Genomic DNA, 19,451 nt, shown 5'->3' with positions numbered 1-19,451 from the left:
CTTCTTAGGAGTTTATCTCATGGTCCTTTGTCTTAGTTCCTCATTTCTTTTCTGCTCAAACAGAAAAATACTCTCTCATATCCCATTAGGGAGAGGCTGCAAATTGGTAGCAGAGGTTACAAACTGGTGCCCCACAGATTGCAGCTATATTCTGTTTGATCTGTTAAACAGAAAGAAATTTGAATTAGCATTTTGAAGCTTTGGAGATTTCAATAGCTATCCAGGTATCTAGAAGATCTGACACTGCTGAAAACACATTCCCTCCGGGCAGTAGTTGGTTGGAGCAGGGGTCAGGGCTCGCTCGGTCTGCCTCCAATCTCACCATCTCACTGGAAGAAATCCAGTTACTGTACCAGCTATTATCATGTTTACATAGCTATTTTTTTTTCCTGGAGTAGAGCAAGAGTTGTTTAAAGTCTATTGAAAGAGGGAAAACAAAAAGTAGAATGAAGAGTATATGCTTTCAGAAAAATGGAAGAGAACATCTTTCTTTGCAAAAAGTAAACAATATTTTATGTATTATTGAAAATGCAAAATGTGTCTTCACCAAAAAATAAAACTTAAATACAGTTATGAAACAAATTAAAGAACAGCTGCTCTATAGAAAAGGCATATGATGAAAACTCAATTAACTGAAAGAACTAGATTTTCCATGATTAACTTCTTCTTTTTTTTTTTTTTTAATTTATAGCTACTTTATTTATTTATTTATTTATTTATTTATTTATGGCTGTGTTGGGTCTTCGGTTCGTGCGAGGGCTTTCTCCAGTTGCGGCAAGCGGGGGCCACTCTTCATCGCGGTGCGGGGACCGCTCTTCATCGCGGTGCGCGGGCCTTTCACTATCGCAGCCCCTCCCGTTGCGGGGCACAGGCTCCAGACGCGCAGGCTCAGTAGTTGTGGCTCACGGGCCCAGCCACTCCGTGGCATGTGGGATCTTCCCAGACCAGGGCTCGAACCCGTGTCCCCTGCATTAGCAGGCAGATTCTCAACCACTGCGCCACCGGGGAAGCCCCCATGATTAACTTCTGAATGAAAATAGAACATGTTTCCCAAATGCTTTTGTGGAAAAGTGGCCATAAAATCCTTTACAGACAATGAATTTCTTAAAGATTGTCTACGAAGTGAAGGAGAAATTATATGACTTCAACAGAATCAAACATTCATGAATATATTATAGCCAGAAGTACTGTCGCTTAGAATATTGCCTGAGCACTTGCTGGAGAGGAGCTAATCTGTGGTGTTTTATAATTGCAGCAGATGAAAGCAAGGGTATAAATAATAATTACAAGTAGCTAACTATATTTACTTGTGGTATTGATTGAAAAGGTTATGCAACCAATGCATTTATTAAAATGGTACCCATGATATCTATAACTTCAAGAAATGATCTATATCTGTATACTAAGAAAAGCTTTGATATTTTACTATAGAAAGTTCAAATTAGTAAGCGTGACTAGGGGGAAATTCTGTGATGGTAGGTGTTAAAGTCAGACTTATTACTGAATTTAAACCACTGTGGCAACATTTCACAGTGGCAAAGAACTGAAACCTGCTCATTGCATCATTTGTCAAGAAACCCACTGTGCTAAAATATTCATGGATGTGGTAATTAAAGCTGTGTACCAGACATGCTTGAAACGTCTGGAACTACAGAAAAAACAGGGCTTTGTGTGAATTGGATTCACCACACCGTAATCTGTTGTACTCCATGCATCTACTAAGCAACATTAGAAGTTAACAAAGGAACACATACACTGAGATTTAAAATATACCATATTTCACTGACTCTGAGAAACACATTTTTTTTCACATTATGACATCTCTGGATTTAGGATATATCATAGTTAATGATAAGAAAACATTGTTTAATTGACAGCTTTGAATTTTTCTTCTTTAGTTGTATGTAAAATAAGGGTGTATCTTACAATTGATGCTATTTTAGATTCTATGAAATATGATGGTAAGAAAATACCGTAAATTTAAGCCATTAAAGTTTTAAACTTTGATAAAATAGATAAATCACTACACAAATATAACTTATCAAAATGGACTTATGAGAAGAAAACTTGAAGTGTCTTTGCTAACAGATGGCCTTAAGATTTTGGAAATTGTAAAGCAAAACTGCAAGAAAAAGGTTTTTAAATGTGGCAGTTTCTGTGTTAATGATTTCTGTGAAATCATTTTTGAGGAACACTATTCCTTGGCTTCTTGAATTGGCCAGATACACAATTATAAAGGTAAGACCTTCAGATTTTGTGGTGATGGCTGGTGTAAACAGTGAATTAACTGCAGTGGAGGTACATTAAGCCACAAATTTCATCATTTTGTTTGGTGATGGATATTGTGTGTAATTCTGCCAAAGTTAAACCTCAGAGATCTTTCCCCCTCCTTCTGAGTGAAGAAATACACCTTTCCTTTATACGTTTTTATAGTATTGTGGCTTATAAACCAGTGGTTTACAAACTCAAATGCCTATAGGTGCTTGACAGTGAATATACTGAATGAAATTAACCAAGCATAAGACAAACACTTGCCAGAACTATATGAAACTTTTTATTTTTACTCAACTGAACACATAATACAAATTATGATATTGGAGACAATATTTTAAATTCATTGAAAAAATACAGATTGAAAGTTAGAAACATTTAATTGTTACATGTCTTTGATTTGGAACTAAAAACTTGTTTTCTTTTGTGGATTGCCATTTCAGGTTAATATTGTGCATTGAGATGTAAAGTACAGAATTTATCCTTGAATCCTTTTAATTAAGAGCCATATTTAACTGCATTCCGCTTCATAAATGGAAAATAGTTCTTTTTAAGTATAGGTTCTTCTAAATATGAATAGAACATTTGTCCAATAATTTTGAAATTGGAGAACATATATTGAAAATTAATTTTTTATAGGCTCAGAAATTTATTTCATGTCATCTGTTTCATTTCTGAAAACTAATTTTGGCATAGAAAGTGAACTAGATTATTTAGTGCTAAATAAATTCTCCCAAATCAGACTTTTTGTAGGACAGAGTGAATCTAATTATACAGCAGTGTGCCTCCATGTAAATGCCCCAGCAACAACATATTCAAAGTACTTAGATGACATGTAATGTCAAGTCTCTGATGCAGTATTTTAAAAACTATATCATGTAATATTTCAGGTGTACAAAAAAGGATAAAGAATAGTATAATAAACACCCATCTCCTAATCCAAGAAATGAAACATTACAGTATAACTGAAACTCTTTGTACTACTCACCAGTCACATCCCCCTCTTCCATTCATGGGTTATGTATGATCATTGTGTCATAAATCTTTTGGCTGCAAGTGAAAAATTCAATTCAAACTAAGTTAGGCAAAAGTGGTATGTGTTGGCTCATGACATATAATAAAGGGTTGTACAGTGAAACCAAAGCAGGCAAAGGATATAGCTGAACCTCTGGAACATCAAGAACCAAATAAAACTAGGTCTTGCCATATCTACCTCTTGTCTCTGCTCATTTCCTCTTGTGATAGGAAATATGGCAGGAAGCGTAACCAGGAGAAGCTGCTGTATTTCATGTCTTACAAATTTTTCTTGGATCGAGTTAGAAAAATCCCAAAGGTAGACATTGGTGGGACTAGAAAAGACCCAGCAAATATAGTCAGGGGCAGGATCATGGTAAACATCCTAACTGGAGCGTGAGGAGCAGTTACCCCTAGGTGGATGTGGTTGTTCTCAGGAGAAAGAAGGTGCTGGGAAGGCACACACACACACACACACACACACACACACACAAGCACGCACGCACACACACACGCACGCATGCACACACACACACACACACATCTGGCCTATTCCAATGATTCTCATTACTTCTTGCCCACTTACTGCTGCCAGAAATTTATGGCCTCCAACCTTGCCAACATTTTCCCTCTACCTTTATAACCCAATTAAAAATTTATATTTTCCAAACTAGCTGCTCTTCTGATGACCATATGTCTTTCTAGTTCTGTCCTCGAATCTGAATTTTAGTTCTTCATTTCCAAGGCTCTACTGGTGTTTTCCAACTAGGTGACATGATGTCAGTCCAGTTGCAATAAGTTCCAAATCACATTTACCATCTTCCACAAACTCAATCCAACTTCCTTTTTCAACTTCTTTATTTTTGTTTGTCATTATATTATATTACAACACACTCACACACTGAAAGCCTCCTTGATTCTTCCTTCTCTGTTAAACACCACATCAAGACACTAGCTGATGATGTTTTTCGAAAGCTCTGTTATATCTATTTCAGTTTCTCCTTCCTACTACCCCCATCCTACTCTCAAATCTGTCACTGCAGTTGGAGTGCAAATAGCCCAAAACCCTCACCTCCTCCCCTTCAAATCAATATTAGAAAACACTATCAGGCAAAACTTTATAAAATCACTGCTATGATCATGTCTCTTCCCTATTTAAGGTTTTGTTATGACCATTAACATGAAGAAGCCTCAGCTCTTGAGCTTGGCTCTACAATCTGACCTTGACCTACCTGTACAGAATATACTATGCTTATTATCACTTCTGCCCCTTTGTTTATGTCATTTCACTTAAACTGTGATCTAAACTCTGGTCACACATTTTGTTTATGCCCAAAATTTTGACACTCAATTACACACAGCCTCTTGTCACCACTTAAATGTTCCCTTTATGATGGTGTGTATTCCCCCAAGTAAATGAAAGATTCTACACTAAACAGAGCATGTTTTATTATTCTTTGCATCACCCTTAGATCTTACATTGAAATTTCTAAGTTTATTCAATTGCAGCTCCCCTGCTATTCTGCATCTCTCCTTCTCTACCTTTTGCAAGGTATTTCTTGCAAAATGCGTGAGGATAATAAAGTTCAAGGGAGAAACACGTTGATAAATTTTTTATTGAGAACACTTTAAGTATGGAGAGTATGCCCTGCAGGTCCTTTTCCCTAGGAGAAGAGAGTAGCACATTTCTGTACATGGTGCTTAGTGGTGGTCTAGGATCACAGGGGTGTGTGAGACTACTTTTGGGAAAGGTCTGACACTCCACTTATTAAATTAGGAGTTTGAGATTAACATATACACACTACTATATATAAAATAGATAACCAGCAAGCATCTACTGTATAGCACAGGGAACCACATTCAATATTCTGTAATAACCTATAAGGGAAAATAATCTGAAAAAGAATATATATATATTGAATATAATATATATATTCAATTATATATATATCACTTTGAATCACTTTGCTGTACACTGAAACTAACACAACATTGTAAATCAACTATATTTCATTAAAAAATTTTTTTTTGATTTTAAAGAGAGAAAAGAGAAAAAAATTTTTTTTGTTTGAGAGAGCAAAGAAAAAAAAAAGTTTCTTGAGGGCACTATCCAGAGGAGTCATATGGAGAAATATGGCTCGTAATTTCTCTAATGAAAAATATCAACTTATAGACTGAACAAAATCAGCAAACTCCAGACAGATTTTATAAAAAGAAACTCACACCTAGGCACATAATGTCAAATTTCTGTAAACTGAATTAAGCATCTTAAAAACAGCTGTAGGAAACTAGCACATGTCTATTAATTCACTGCTCTGAGCCCTCAGCCATTCTCATAGTACCTGAATCAAAAAAAGAAAGCTACTGAGAGATCAAGTGGAATAAAAGCATCAGAAAAGACCTTCAGAGGGGCAAATTATGGCTTTACACTCAGCATCAACAGAGCAGTCTATCCTATATAAAAAAGAATATTGAAAAGCTTCTACACAGCAAAGGAAACAATCAACACAATGAAAAGGCAACCTACCAACTGGGAGAAAATATTTGCAAACTATATATCTCATAAGGGGTTACTATCCTAAACGTTTAAGGAACACACACAACTCAATAGCAAAAAAACAATTCAGTTAAAAAATGGACAAAGGACTTGAATAGACATTGTTCCAAAGAAGACACACAAGTGTCCAAAAAGTATATGAACAGGTGCTCAAGATCACTAAACATTAGGGAAATTCAAGTCAAAACCACAATGAGATATCACCGCACACCGGTTAGAATGGCTGTTATCAAAACAAGAGATAACAAATGCTAATGAAGATGTGGAGAAAAAGATCCTTTGCACACTGTTGATGGGAATGCAAATTGGTGTAGCCACTATGGAAAACAGTATGGAGGTTCCTTGAAAAGTTAAAAATAGGACTACCATATGATCCAGCAATCCTGCTTCTGGGTATATATTCCAAAGGAAATGAAATCAGTATCTCAGAGAGAGGTGATCACTTCTATGGTCATTGCAGCATTATTCACAACAACCAAGATGTGGAAACAACCTAAGATGAATGCAAAGATGAATGCATAAGAAATATGGATGTGTGTATACACACACAGACACACACACACACACATATATATATATATATATATAATATGGAATATTATTCAGCTGTGAGAAAGAAGGAAATCTTGCCATTTGCCATTTGCAACAACATAGATGAACCTAAGGGACATTATATTACTAAATAAGCCAGATAGAGAAAAACAAGTGCTATATGATCTCACTTATTTTGAAATCTAAAATCATCAAATTCATAGAAACAGAGAGTAGAATGGAGGTTGCCAGGGGATGGGGCATGGGGGAAATGAGGATATGGTGGTCAAAAGGTACAGATTCTCAGTTATAAGATGAATAAGTTCTTGGGATCTAATGTATAGCGTGGTGACTATATTTAGCAATACTATATTGTATACTTTAAAGTTGTTATGAGAATAAAGATTTAGTGTTCTCACTAACTATAACAACAACAACAACAAAATGGTAATTATGTGAGTAAAGAATGTGTTAACTAATCTTATTGTAGTAAACATTTTGCAATATATATGTGAAATCAAATCGTTACATTGTACACGGTAAACTTACAGACATTATACATTAATTATACCTCAATAAAGCTGGGGGAAAATGCAATGTATTGAAATATGTGGGGATGTGGCAAAATGTGTTTAGCAGGAAACTTAAAGCTTAAAGCTTTAAATGTTTATATTAGAACAGAAAAAAAGACTTAAAATCAATGATCTAATTCTCTAACTTAAGAAGCTAAATCAGGAAGAGAAATTAAACCTAAAAAGTAGAGGAAGGAAATAATAAAAAAATAGGTAGAAGAAAATAAAAGAAATAGAGGAAATAAATGAAACCAAAAGGTGATTTCTTGGAATTATCAATAAATTGATAAATCTCTACCTAGAGTGATGAATTAAAAAGAGATAACAAAAGTTATCTAAATTGGTAATGAAAGAGGGAATGGCAAAGCAGATACTATAGACATTAAGAAGATAATAAAGGGATATGATCAAATTTATGGCAATACATTTACAAACTTAGATGAAAGAGACAAATTCCTTTAAAAGCACAACTTACAAAAATAGACACAAGAAGAAATAGACAATCTTAATACTACTGTATCTATTAAATAAATTGTAATTATTATAATTAAAAAACTTTCCCTGAATAGGAAATTTCAGGCCCAAATGACTTCTCTGGTGAATGCTATCAAATATTTAAGGAGGGAATAATACCAATTTTACAAAATCTTAAAGAAAATAAAGACAGAGGAAACATTTCTCAATTTATGTTATGAGGCCAGAATAACCTTGATACCAAACTTAACAAAGATATTTAAAAGAAAAAAAGAAAAATAGAAGTTAGTATTTCTCATGGAAATAGATGCACAGATTCTTTTTTTTTTTTTTTGAAATTTACAAAAGCAGAGAAAATTTTTATTTATGTTTGAGGTCTGTAGTGCTTTTGGTATTGAATATTAAGAGCAGTAGCAGTTAAAACAATAACAATGAAGCAAAATAACAAAGTCAAGGAGGAAAATGGAGACTTCAATATCCTTCTCCATGCCTCTCTAAGAGATACGGAACTTTTGCTGAATAGAAGCCAGAAAGCCATTTCTGGGTTAAAAAGAAATTACTGCAAAGCTTTATGAGGTGCAGGGTTAGGACAATATTCTAGGTCTCTAGTTAGTACTGTATTTTTCACATTTCAGGCCTATACACAAAGAATGTAGTATTTTTAGAGACAGAAGTGAATATAATTTGGACCATTAATACCCTCAGTGAAGTATAGAATCTCTAGACCAACAGGTGCGTTTCATTTCAAAAATAGTATTATAGTTTTCCTCTAGAAAAAAAAGAGACTATTACTCAGTTGAAATATAATAATCAATTTCAACTTTTCCAGGAATATATTTCCCCACACAAAGAGAAATGACCCAATAGGAAAGCAGGAAAATTTAGGAAAAATAATGTGATAAATGACAACTAAATACTAGAAATTTAACTAAATGTTTTACACATCAACCAGATCTTCAGACTAAAGTCTAAGTGAAATAGTAAGGTCAGAGAAATATTCTTCCAGTCATCATTTGAAGATAAAACTAGATCTAGGGAAATCCACTCATACAAATTCTAACACCAGACTTAAGTGGACCTCACTTTTAAAGAATGAGGAAGTGGAAAACAAAACAAAGAAATACAAAAAAAAAAAAAAAAAAAAGTACCCCATAGGAACTATTAAAATATTCTTTAACATAAAGCAGGCAAACAGCTACTGAGGCACTCATACTTCTCTTCAGAAATCACTGATGTAATATATCATGTCAACACAACAGAGGATACAGTCATATTTAACTCAATCGTTGCTGAAAGGATATGTGTTAAAAATAACTCTTTATAAAATATTTTAGAAAACTAGAAATATCAGTGATTCTTTTTAAGTTCAAGGTGGCACATGAGAAATTTGATAAAATATCTCCCCTCTACACAAAACCCATTAAAATGATATATACATATTTTTTTAATGCACAAATTTTTAGCCACACTCAAAAACAAGTAAGAGAAAGTTTCATGAACCAGAATTGGAGAAGCATTTCTAAAAGAGTAAAACAAACTCAAAACCACCACAGAGTCTGCTGCTTTACTATCATGAAGCGGGAACTAGGGCTGTGTTTCTTGGAAACAAATTCTGATATGTCTCTGCCCAGCAGACAAATCTAAAGCTAAGCCATCTTCAAGGTTAGTATCTACACAATTGTGAAGCCACTATACTAGGAGAAATTCCTGCCACAGAGTGTGGAAAGAATTCCTGTACAAACAGCTAAAAATGACAAAACTGCTAAGTAACACCAACATCTTTACAGAAACACAGATAAACTCAACCACCAAAAGAACATATAACCTAGGAATTAAAGGTCATAATGCAGCCTAAAAAGGATTTTAAAGTAATATTTAATATTCTCAAAGAACCAAAGGAGGTAACTTCTTCCAAAAACTAGCTTCAAGGAGTTAGAACCAAACATTATGATAAAGAACAGGTGCTTATGAAGAACAAAATAAAAATTCTATTAATTAAAAAAATGTATTTTAATTTTAAAAAAAACAAAGGAATTAAAAAATGTGCTAGAAAACGGAGCTGAGAAACTTCCCTGAACATGTCCCAAAATACTGAAAATATTAAAGAAAAGTCAAAGACAAGAATAGGTCCAGAATCTAAATATTCAGCTAAAAGAAGTTGCAGAAGGAAAAAAGAGAGAGAATAGAGGGGAGATAATATTAAAGAAATATGACCAAGAATTTTCCAAAAGTGAAGAAAACATGACTCCTAAGATTAAAGGTTTCTCTAGCTACCAAGCAAGATTAAAAAACAAACAGAAGAACAAACACCCATAACTAGAAATAACAAAATGAAACTTAAGAAAATAATGGAAAGAAATTCACTTCTGAGGAGAAACTTTATATAGAAAAGAAAAATAAACTACAAAGGAATGAGAAATAGAATAACATTAGTAATACTGTTTTTGAGAAGACAAAGTAGTAATATCTTCATATAATTAAGATAAAATAAACTTGAATGTAGAATTCTATACTCAGCTAACCTATTTTAGCTGGGCAAACAATTTTAGACATAGAGGATTCCTAAAGTTTATAACCCACAGATTCTCTTTGAAAGGGCAAGTAACAAATATAGTCTACCAAGAATAAAAGTTAAGTTAATAGTACATACTAAGATAGATGCAAAGATTCTTAACAATATGTTAGCAAGTCAAATAGAGCAACATATAAAAATAATACATTATGACTAATTGGGACTTATCCCAGGAATGCAAGACTGATTTAACATGCAAAATTTTTTCAGTATAAATCACTGTGTTCAAAATAGAGGAGAGAAACCATTCACTCGTTTCAATAAATTCAACCTCCGTTGATAAAAATTCTTAGCATACTAGCAATAAAAATGGTCTTTCTTAATCTGATAAAGGAGATCTATAAGAGATCTACAGCTGATATTATACTCAATGATGAAATAATGTTTTCTTTGTAAGATAAGGAATGAGGCAGGATGGATACTCACATTATTTCTAATCAAGATTGTACTGATGGTTCCAGCCAGTGAAATAAGTTAAATAAAGGCCATAAAGATTGAGAAGGGAGATATAAGTTCTCTTATTTGCTGATGGCATGATTGTTTCAGTATGAAATTTCAAAGAACCTACAAAAAGCTATTGGCACTATTAAATTCATTTAGGAAAGTGACAAGATACATGGTTAATGTACAAAAATTTTATAAACTAGCAGCAAATAATTGAAATATGAAGATTTAAATACCCCATTTAACATTACTGTATGTAACATTATAAAATATTAAATACCTAGGTATAATTTTATCAAAAGACATGCAAGACCTCTACACTAAAAACTATAAAATATTGCTGAGAGAAATTATAGACAAATAAATGAAGAGCTATATCCTGTTCATAGATTTTTAGACTAAATATTTTTTTCCATTGTAGTTTATTACAAGATATTGAATATAGTTCCCTGTGCTATACTGTAGGGCCTTGTTGTTTATCTATTTTATATGTAGTAGTTTGTATTTGCTAATCCCAAACTTCTAATTTATCCCTCCCTGCCCCCTTTCCCCTTTGGTAACCATAAGTTTGTTTTCTATGTCTGTGAGTCTGTTCTGCTTTGTAAATAAGTTCATTTGTATCATTTTTTTAAGATTCCACATATAAGTGATATCATATGATGTTTGTCTTTCCTTTCTGATTTACTTCACTTAGTATGATAATCTCTAGGTCAGTCCATGTTGCTGGAAATGGATTCTTTCTTATGGCTGATTAATATTCCATTATATTTGTATATATACCACATCTTATTTATCCATTCATCTGTCAATGGACACTTAGGTTGCTTCCATGTCTTGCCTATTGTAAATAGTGCTGCTGTGAACATTGGGGTTCGTGTATCTTTTTGAATTAGAGTTTTCATCTTTTCTGGATATATGTCTGGGAGTGGGATTGCTGGATCATATGGTAACTCTATTTTTAGTTTTTTACAGGCTGAATATTTTTTAAATATATATATATATATTTTAAGAACATACACACACACAAATGCTGCAGATCAATAAACTTCTACAAAGAAATAATAAAAAGACAACTGAATATTAAAAAAGGGGCAAACAAGTCAAATAGTAGCTTTATAATAGAAGATGTTCAAATGGCCATGGACCACATGAAAAGGTGCTCCATATTACTAGTTGTCAGGGAAATGCAAATTAAAACCACGAGATTGAGATAGCATTCACCTCCACTAGAATGGCCCAAATTTAAAAAGACTGACAATACCAAATGTTGGTGAAAATGTAGAACAACTCTCCTACATTGTTGATGGGAGTGTGAAATGCTAGAATCACTCTAGAAAACTCTTTAGCAGTTTCTTGTAAAGCTAAATGTACATCAACTTTATGACACAGTAATTCCACTAAGTATTTATCTAAGAGAAATGAAAACTGTGGCTACAAAAAGATGAATTCAAGAATGTTTATTCATAATAGTTCCAAACCGTAAACAATGCAAATGGTCATCAAAAGTGGATAAACAAGTTATGACTCACATACTATTAAGTGTGAATCTCAAAGGCATTATGTTGAGTTAAAGTAGCAAAACAAGAGTCTATACCACGTGATTCCGTACAAGAACAGGCAAAACTAATCTATGGGAAGGAATGATCTATGGAAAGAAAGAACCTTTGGAAAGAAATTAGTACAGTGGTTGCCCGTGGTGGGTGGAGATTTACTGGAAGAGGAATACTGGAACTTTCTGTGCTGATGGAAATATTGTATATCATATTTGGGGTGTTGGTTACATGAAAAAAAAAATATATATATATTCATACTTATCCAGCCTCACCAAGTTGTACATTTAACATCTGTGTATTTTGCTGTGTATAAATTTTGCCTAAAAATGAAAAAAATCTGTAAACAAATATTGAACTCTAGTTAATTTTGCTTTTTGCAGTGTTATAGCAATTCTGAAACCACTTTCTCTGTATTCTAGCTGTAAGCAAATGGGCAAATATATAGAGTATAAGTGGAGGATATTTCTCATGGTTAGAGAAGGGAGTTACAAATATATAAAAGTGGAAGACTAAAGTGAACCCTATATTTTTGGATTGTAATTGGGGGCAGAGAGGAGAGAGAAATGGGGCAAAATGTAAAAAATGAGTAAATCTGGATAAAGGGTATATGGAAATTCTTGCAACTTTAAGTATGAAATTACATCAAAATATAATGTTAAATAAAAATAAAGCTGTGGAGAGAAGTAAGATGTAATGGAGACCTGTCCAGAGAGAGTTTGTGAAAAAAGAGAGAAAGAAGAATAAGAAAGGATGTCCTTTAAGGTTTTCTTTCATATTCCTCCAAGTACTTCAGGGAAAGGTGGAATTAAAAGGTCACAGTACAGTTCAGTCAGAGGGTCACATGATCCAGCTCAAGAAAAAGAGCATCTGGAACAGTGGTTCTCAATATTGGTTGCACCCTGGAATCACTCAGGGATCTTTAAAAAAGTGATGCCTGGGTTCAATCTCCAGAGATTTGATTTAATCAGCCTAGTATGTGGCCTGGGCATTGAGATTTTAAAAGCTCCCCGGGCAATTTTAATGTGCAGCCAAGAGTGGGGACCACTGTCTTTGAGGAAGTTCTAGCATAACTTTGGTGTCCACCAAGGAAAGGAAACCAGATGAAGGCACAAATTTTGCAGCCATTGGAGGTGGCAAAAAGGATAATTTGGGAAAACTGAGAGGAGGGATTGGAGTTATCAAGAACAGGTCCTGGGAGGAGGAAGCAGTACTCAGCAGCACCCACAGCCAGCAGAACCAGGAGCCACTGTGGTCATGGGCTGTGCTTTGAAGCCCATAAAGATCTATGTCTGGTATACCTTTCTCTCTGCTGAGCCATTTAGGATGTGATTTGAGGAAAGCCTTCCCGGCTAGGTTCCTGTGCAGGCAGGCAGAGAATGCCGGTCTCCACAAATAGGCCTTTTAGCAAGGCTATTTTGGCAGGTTCCCCAACTAGACTGACCGGTGCTTGGTACCAGGCAAAGCACTGTCCTCATGAGCAAGTGGAGTAGAGCCAGGAGACACACAGAGGCTTTGACATCCAGGGCACCCACTGAGCAAGTATCTACCTCTCTTTTTCTCCCACTCTAAAGCAGGTGAATGTACATTTCTGAATCAGTGCAATTTTCAGACAAAATGACCCATCCTTTGGTTCCTGTAGGTGTTTTAATGTAGTACCTCTTGAAGCTGAAGTGATGACATCATTGTTCTTCCAAGTTTGTCTTTTCATATCTTATGTTTCCATGAATATTGTGGAGCTTGAGGAGGATAATATAATTGCCATAGTAGTCAATATGTTCAAATATTATATGCTAGCACCTGTTTTTTAAAAAAAATATTTATTTATTTGGCTGTGCCAGATCTTAGTTGCGGCATGCGGGATCTAGTTCCCTGACCAGGGATCGAATCCAGGGCCCCTGCCTTGCGAGCGCGGAGTCTTAACCACTGGACCACTGGGGAAGTCCCACTAGCACTCATGTTAAGAAATAGCAGTCATGTGAAAAACCAACCATGCTATCTTGGGATTTAGATATCACTTCATAAGAGGGGATTTCTCATGGTTTGGCTTATACCAAGCACTAGTAAGCTATAGTATACAAAGAATTTACACTGAATACTTCACTTCTATATTTTGTTCATTTTATCTAGACAACCAATGCCATTCTACTTGCCTAGGCCATGTGTAGAGCTTTAATTATTTTTTTCTACTATGGGTGGGATCATGGATGTAAAGTAGAGAGACTTGGAGTTATACCTTAGAAAAGAAATTGGAATAGGTTTCTGAAGGCTTTATGAACAATCAGAGGCATAGTTATGAAGAACCCGTTTCATGTCCACTCTCAACATAGATCTGGCATCCTGGGATCTGCCTTGCGGTCCGCCCTTACCTTTAGGCTGCTCTGAGCCTGGAGAAGAATGGTCTCCCCAGCTCCCTTCAGCTTGGCATTGCCTGAGATCAGGATGACTGTGTGCCCCGAGGGGAGGCTGCCAGTATCTCTGCACAGCCCACGACCCCGATCTTGTTGTGCCACAGCATCAGCAAAGGCACCGAGATGAAGGCAGCGCAGAAGGACACCACATACAGGCAGAAGAAAGAGACGAGACCTGAGTGCTTTGATATGGGCCTCCAGGCTGGGGTCCCGAGACTCTCTGGTTTTGGCCCTCCTTGTCCTCATGTGCCTCCCCGGGGAGACAGTCAGTACCCCAGAAGAGACCAGAAAAAGCAAGAAAGAGGGGATGGACCCCAGGCTGCAGAAGGGGAAGGAATGAAAGAAATTGAGTTTTCTCAATTTCTCAATTGAGTTCTGTATTGTTATTCATGAGTAGCATGGTTGCAACTGAGAAGTGAGATCTACTGAAAAAGTCCCACAAATAGAGAACAATGCAGACACAGGAGGAAAAAATAGCACCCAGGAGCATCTGGGGGATCTTCCTGGAGATCCAGCTTGCCAAGCGGAGGAGGAAGGTGTGAAAGAAATGGACAGTCTTGGAGCAGTAGAGGAGACTAAGGCAAGTGGTGAGCCAGAGGCCAGCTTGATTTACGAGCATCCAGAGCATGAGGATGGTCTGGTAGCAGAGGCTCAGCGGGTCTTTTATCCACTGGAAGTGGATAAGCTGGATGGCATCCAGAAAGAGCAGCCCGTGCAGGAAAAGCCAGGTGAGGCTGAGATTCAGCAGGACAAGATCACAGTTGCTCAGTGGCCACCTCCTCACCACGACCCAAAAGTTCATCAAGAAAATGAAGGCATTGACCAGGATCCCTCCTGCAAACTCCAGGACTGAAAAGAACAGAAATGCATTCCTGACTTCATAGGGCACAGTTACGATGGCAGTCAGAGTCACCATGATGTCTCTTCTTACTTGGCTAATCTAAGACTCAAATACCGCCCAGCAGAGAAGGGTAAGTGTACATTCTGAGCCACGACCTTTCCTTCACAAGACATCCAGCTCTTGCTCTAGAGCTATCCCAGAGTGAGTGCATGAAAAGTTCTGACAGTAAACTTAGAGGGATATTGTTGCTTTAGAATATCTCTTGGATACACACAAAGGCTCATCATAAGAGTAGAAGAATGATGGTTCTGTCTCTTGGGTGATGCAGAAGCTTTGAATAAACCCGGGTGTTTCTGTAACAACAGCCTTCCCAGAGGACCATGGCCTGGCATCAGGGATGCAAATAAGACAAGGTCTTGATTTCCTAAGCCCAGTTTTGCATGCCCATCTGGACCCACATGAGTGGAGAGGAGAGCAGTATTTGCTTATGGGTTTTAAGAAAACTGGCAGCAGACAGAGCATATATTCTCTGTGAACTAAGGTTTGAGATGGTACCTCTTTCCATTTGCATGCCTTCTATCACCCCTGAGGGTGACTGATCATAGACTATGTTTTTAATATGGACAAGTGCATGGTTCCTCCCCTGTATGACTAGTATGACTGCCATTGCCAAAGATTTCATTCAACCATCATTATTATGTCAGGTACTGTGCTTGGCAAGAGGAGTATTAACATGAACAAGGCCAGCGTCTTGCTCTGAAGGGGTAGGGGGTGGATATCTGGCCTGGATCATTGCCGAAGCCTTACAACTGCTCTGTCTGCTTCCCATACCCCCTCCCATACCCCACTTTCTACAAAGCAGCAATAGTGATCCTGTTAACATATAACTAAGATCATGTCATTGCTCTGTTCAAACCTTTCAGGGCCCCCCATCTCCTTCACCGTATCAGCCAAGTTTTCACAGTGGCCTAGAGGTCCTGCGTACATAATCAGGGCCTCTGTCCCTTCTCAGATGTCCTCCTCTGAAGGGCGCTCTGTGTTGAGAGTGTGGGCTCTAGAACCAAGCTCTTTCAGGTCAAGGCCTAGCTCTGCTGCTTCCTCTCTGTGAGAACTTGGCAAGTGATTGAACCCTCTTCGCTCATCTCATATGGAATAGAGATGATGAACAAAATAATACCTACCTCAGAGGGTTGGGAGGATGACCCGAATTGACACATGTAACGTGACTGGGATTGTGCTTGGCACATGACGTCCAATCAATAAATGCTAGTTATAGAACTATCATACGATCCAGCAGTTCCTCTTCTGGGTGTATATCCAAAGGGAATGCAAAAGGATGTCAAAGATATGTCCTCATTCCCATGTTCATTGCAGCATTATTCACAATAGCCAAGATATGGCAACAACCCAAGGGTCCATTAATGGATGAATGGATACGGTGGAATATTATTCAAGCATGAGAAAAAGGGAATCCTGTGATTTGCGACAACATGGATGGACCATGAGGACATTGTGCGAAGTGAAATAAGCCGGACAGAGAAAGACAAATAGTGCATGGTATCACTTATACTGTATGTGGAATATGAGAAAAAGAGTCAAACATAGAAACAAAGAGTAAAACAGTGATTGCCAGTGGTTGGCAGGTGGGAGAAATAAGGAGAGGTTGGTAAAAGGGTACAAATAAAGTCTGAGGATCCAGTGTATAACATACAATGTATAACACTGAATTGTATAAATAAAATTTGCTTAGAGAGTAAAACTTAAATGTTCTCACCAAATATATATAGATATCACATGTAAGTGAAAACATACAATATTTGTTGTTCTCTGACTTATTTCGCTAAGCAGAATACTCTCCAGGTCCATCTGTGTTGTTGCAAATGGCAAAATTTCATTCTTTTTTATGGCTGAGTAGTATTTCACTATATATATATATATATTTATATATATATATATATATAAATATGTATATATATATATATATATATATATATATATATATGTATATATACACACACACACCACATCTTCTTTATCCATTCATGTGTTGATGGGCACTTAGGTTGCTTTCATATCTTGGCTATTGTAAGAAAGTATGTACATTTCTGAGAACAAAGTGAGCTTCCTGTTTGAACATCACTGAGCTGAGATTCCTTAGTCCCTGCAACCTCACTCGCCCTCACCTGCTTAATTATCTAGATGCAAAGCAAAGGCATGGAGGGGGAGAGACAGCAGGGAAGTCCCATGAGGCCTTGAGAAAGTAAGCCAAGACAACAGGAATTGTGAAGAAATGGCAGTTTATATGTGAAAGAGTGTATTCCTCAGGGAGAGAGATCATTTTAATTTAGACAGGAAAGTACGGCTAAACGACTTGAGATAACAGAGATAACTGAAAGAAACAATTTAATGTTAATGGGGCAGACAACTGACAGGAAACAGATGACTGGGATGGTGTTGTTCTGAAGTAGGGCCATGGTGACGATGAGGATATGGCCCCCAGGAAGGAACCAGGGTGGGAAGGAGCCCTGTGCTCTGATGGGTGAGACGAGGCCAGTGCTGCCTTGTAGCAGGAGGTGAGACTGGAGGGGCCAGGCTCCTGATCAAGACTGTTTCTTTCACTTCTGTGAGAATTACAATATAAAGTGATCCGTGATTGGCTTCTTCTCGTCTGGCACCTGCCCCCATTCCTACTTAGGGACTGGCTTCAGTTCTTACCCTGTGGGTAGGCAGTTATGGAGGTGATCTTGTGTGGCCTCGGCCTGCAGTGGCTTGAAGCAGGGTCTCAGTTCCCTGACCAGAGATTGAAGTCAGGCCGCGGCAGTGAGAGCGCTGAATCCTAGCCACTAGACCATGAGGGCCAGTGACCAGTGAGAAGGCCCTGGCTTGTCTGCTTTGTAGAAATAAATTTCAGCAAAGAAATGGAAAATAGTGAAACAAAGTGTTTTTTAGGAGGAAAAATGTACCTGTGAATAGGCGCACACGGGCTGGCTCAGAGAGAGAGTCGTGCCTCCGTGGTGGTTTGAATCACTTATGTGGGCATTTCTTCTGGGTTTCCTCTGGCCAATCATCTTGCTTTGCCTGGCTCTGAGTCCGTATTTGGTTTAACTCCGGGTCCTTCCCTGTGTGCCCGTGCATCTCTTAGCCAAGATGGATTCTAGCACAGAGGCCTATGGGAAGGTTGATACCATCTATTATGGGGTGGCGCCCCCTCCCCTTTTGGCCCCTGAGGAGCCTTTCTGCTCCTGTGTAGTTGGGAAAGTCTCCTTGACCTCAAGAATGGAAATATGTGGTCCCTTTATCTTTTATCTGGGCGGCACTCAGGTCCTCCCTGCCCTTATCTTTATGGCCCCTGCCATTATCTTTATCTTGGAGTATCTGTCCACAGGGGACAGTCTCCAGCTGCTCAGCCTGGGGCCTGTCTATCTCCTGCCTCAGAGGGTTGTCTGAGACCAGTGGGAAAGAACAGGTAAATTGCTCTTAGGAAGCATGGCACCTGAGGATTAGTCTTGTGTCTCTGAACTCCCCAGATAATCGAACTGAAGAGTCATGTAATCCCTCCCATTTTCCCAAGTCAAAGCCAGTTTGGGATCCAGAATCTTCCTGTCATTACTCAACAGCTGCCACGAGGTGGGGCCAGACCACTGTGAGACCTGGAATTCCTGCCCTGCTCTCCGTGCAAGCTCGCCCGTCATTGATTTACTCTTGCAATAATGTGGCCCGTATGTCACAGAAGTGAAATTTTAGACACCATTTATCATGCTATGGCAGCCTGAATATCCTTTAATCTCAGAGTTGCTGTGTGAAGAGTGTAGTGATACTTCCATTTTACTGATGACAAAGTGGAGTTTCAGGAAGGTTAGTTAGATATCTTGGCCAAGGTTACTAAGTGAGGAGTTAGGATGTTGATGCTTTTAGCTGGCATGTAGCCAAGAGTCCCGGGAATTCCCAAATCCAGCTCTGCCAATCACTCCGATTACATGAGAGGAGCAGCAGGGAAATGGGATGTAGAGTGTGTGTTACTTTATTACAAGCTAGAGCAGCGTCTGAAAGCTCCCAAGGTGGAGCTCTGGTACAGCTTGGTTTGGAGCATGCAGTAGACCTAGGCAGAATCCACGCATCAACTTGCCATTCAGTTCATGGTAGTTATTGCTAATTGCCTGCAGACTATTAGTTCTCTCCTTTTCATTGCCAACAGAACCCCTCTGTTATTGGGT

At 37.5% G+C, this 19,451-nt stretch overlaps 2 protein-coding genes across 2 annotated transcripts in view; one reads left to right on the top strand and one right to left on the bottom strand.

Annotated features, from left to right (window-relative positions):
• Positions 1-19,451, top strand: part of LOC118901204 (trypsin-like) — a 49,793-nt gene that overhangs the window by 19,862 nt on the left and 10,480 nt on the right. The gene's annotated exons all lie outside the window — the stretch shown is intronic.
• TAS2R38 (taste 2 receptor member 38) lies at positions 14,307-15,344 on the bottom strand. Its single transcript, XM_036863051.1, is given in 4 exon segments — positions 14,307-14,449; positions 14,452-14,570; positions 14,572-14,753; positions 14,755-15,344. Coding segments are annotated over 4 exon segments (1,002 nt in total). The 5' UTR covers positions 15,313-15,344.

This window comes from Balaenoptera musculus, chromosome 9, assembly GCF_009873245.2.
Source record: "Balaenoptera musculus isolate JJ_BM4_2016_0621 chromosome 9, mBalMus1.pri.v3, whole genome shotgun sequence".
Taxonomy (NCBI): Eukaryota; Metazoa; Chordata; class Mammalia; order Artiodactyla; family Balaenopteridae; genus Balaenoptera; species Balaenoptera musculus.
Note: the sequence above shows the minus strand (reverse complement) of the source record. Positions and strands in the feature narration are given on the sequence as shown.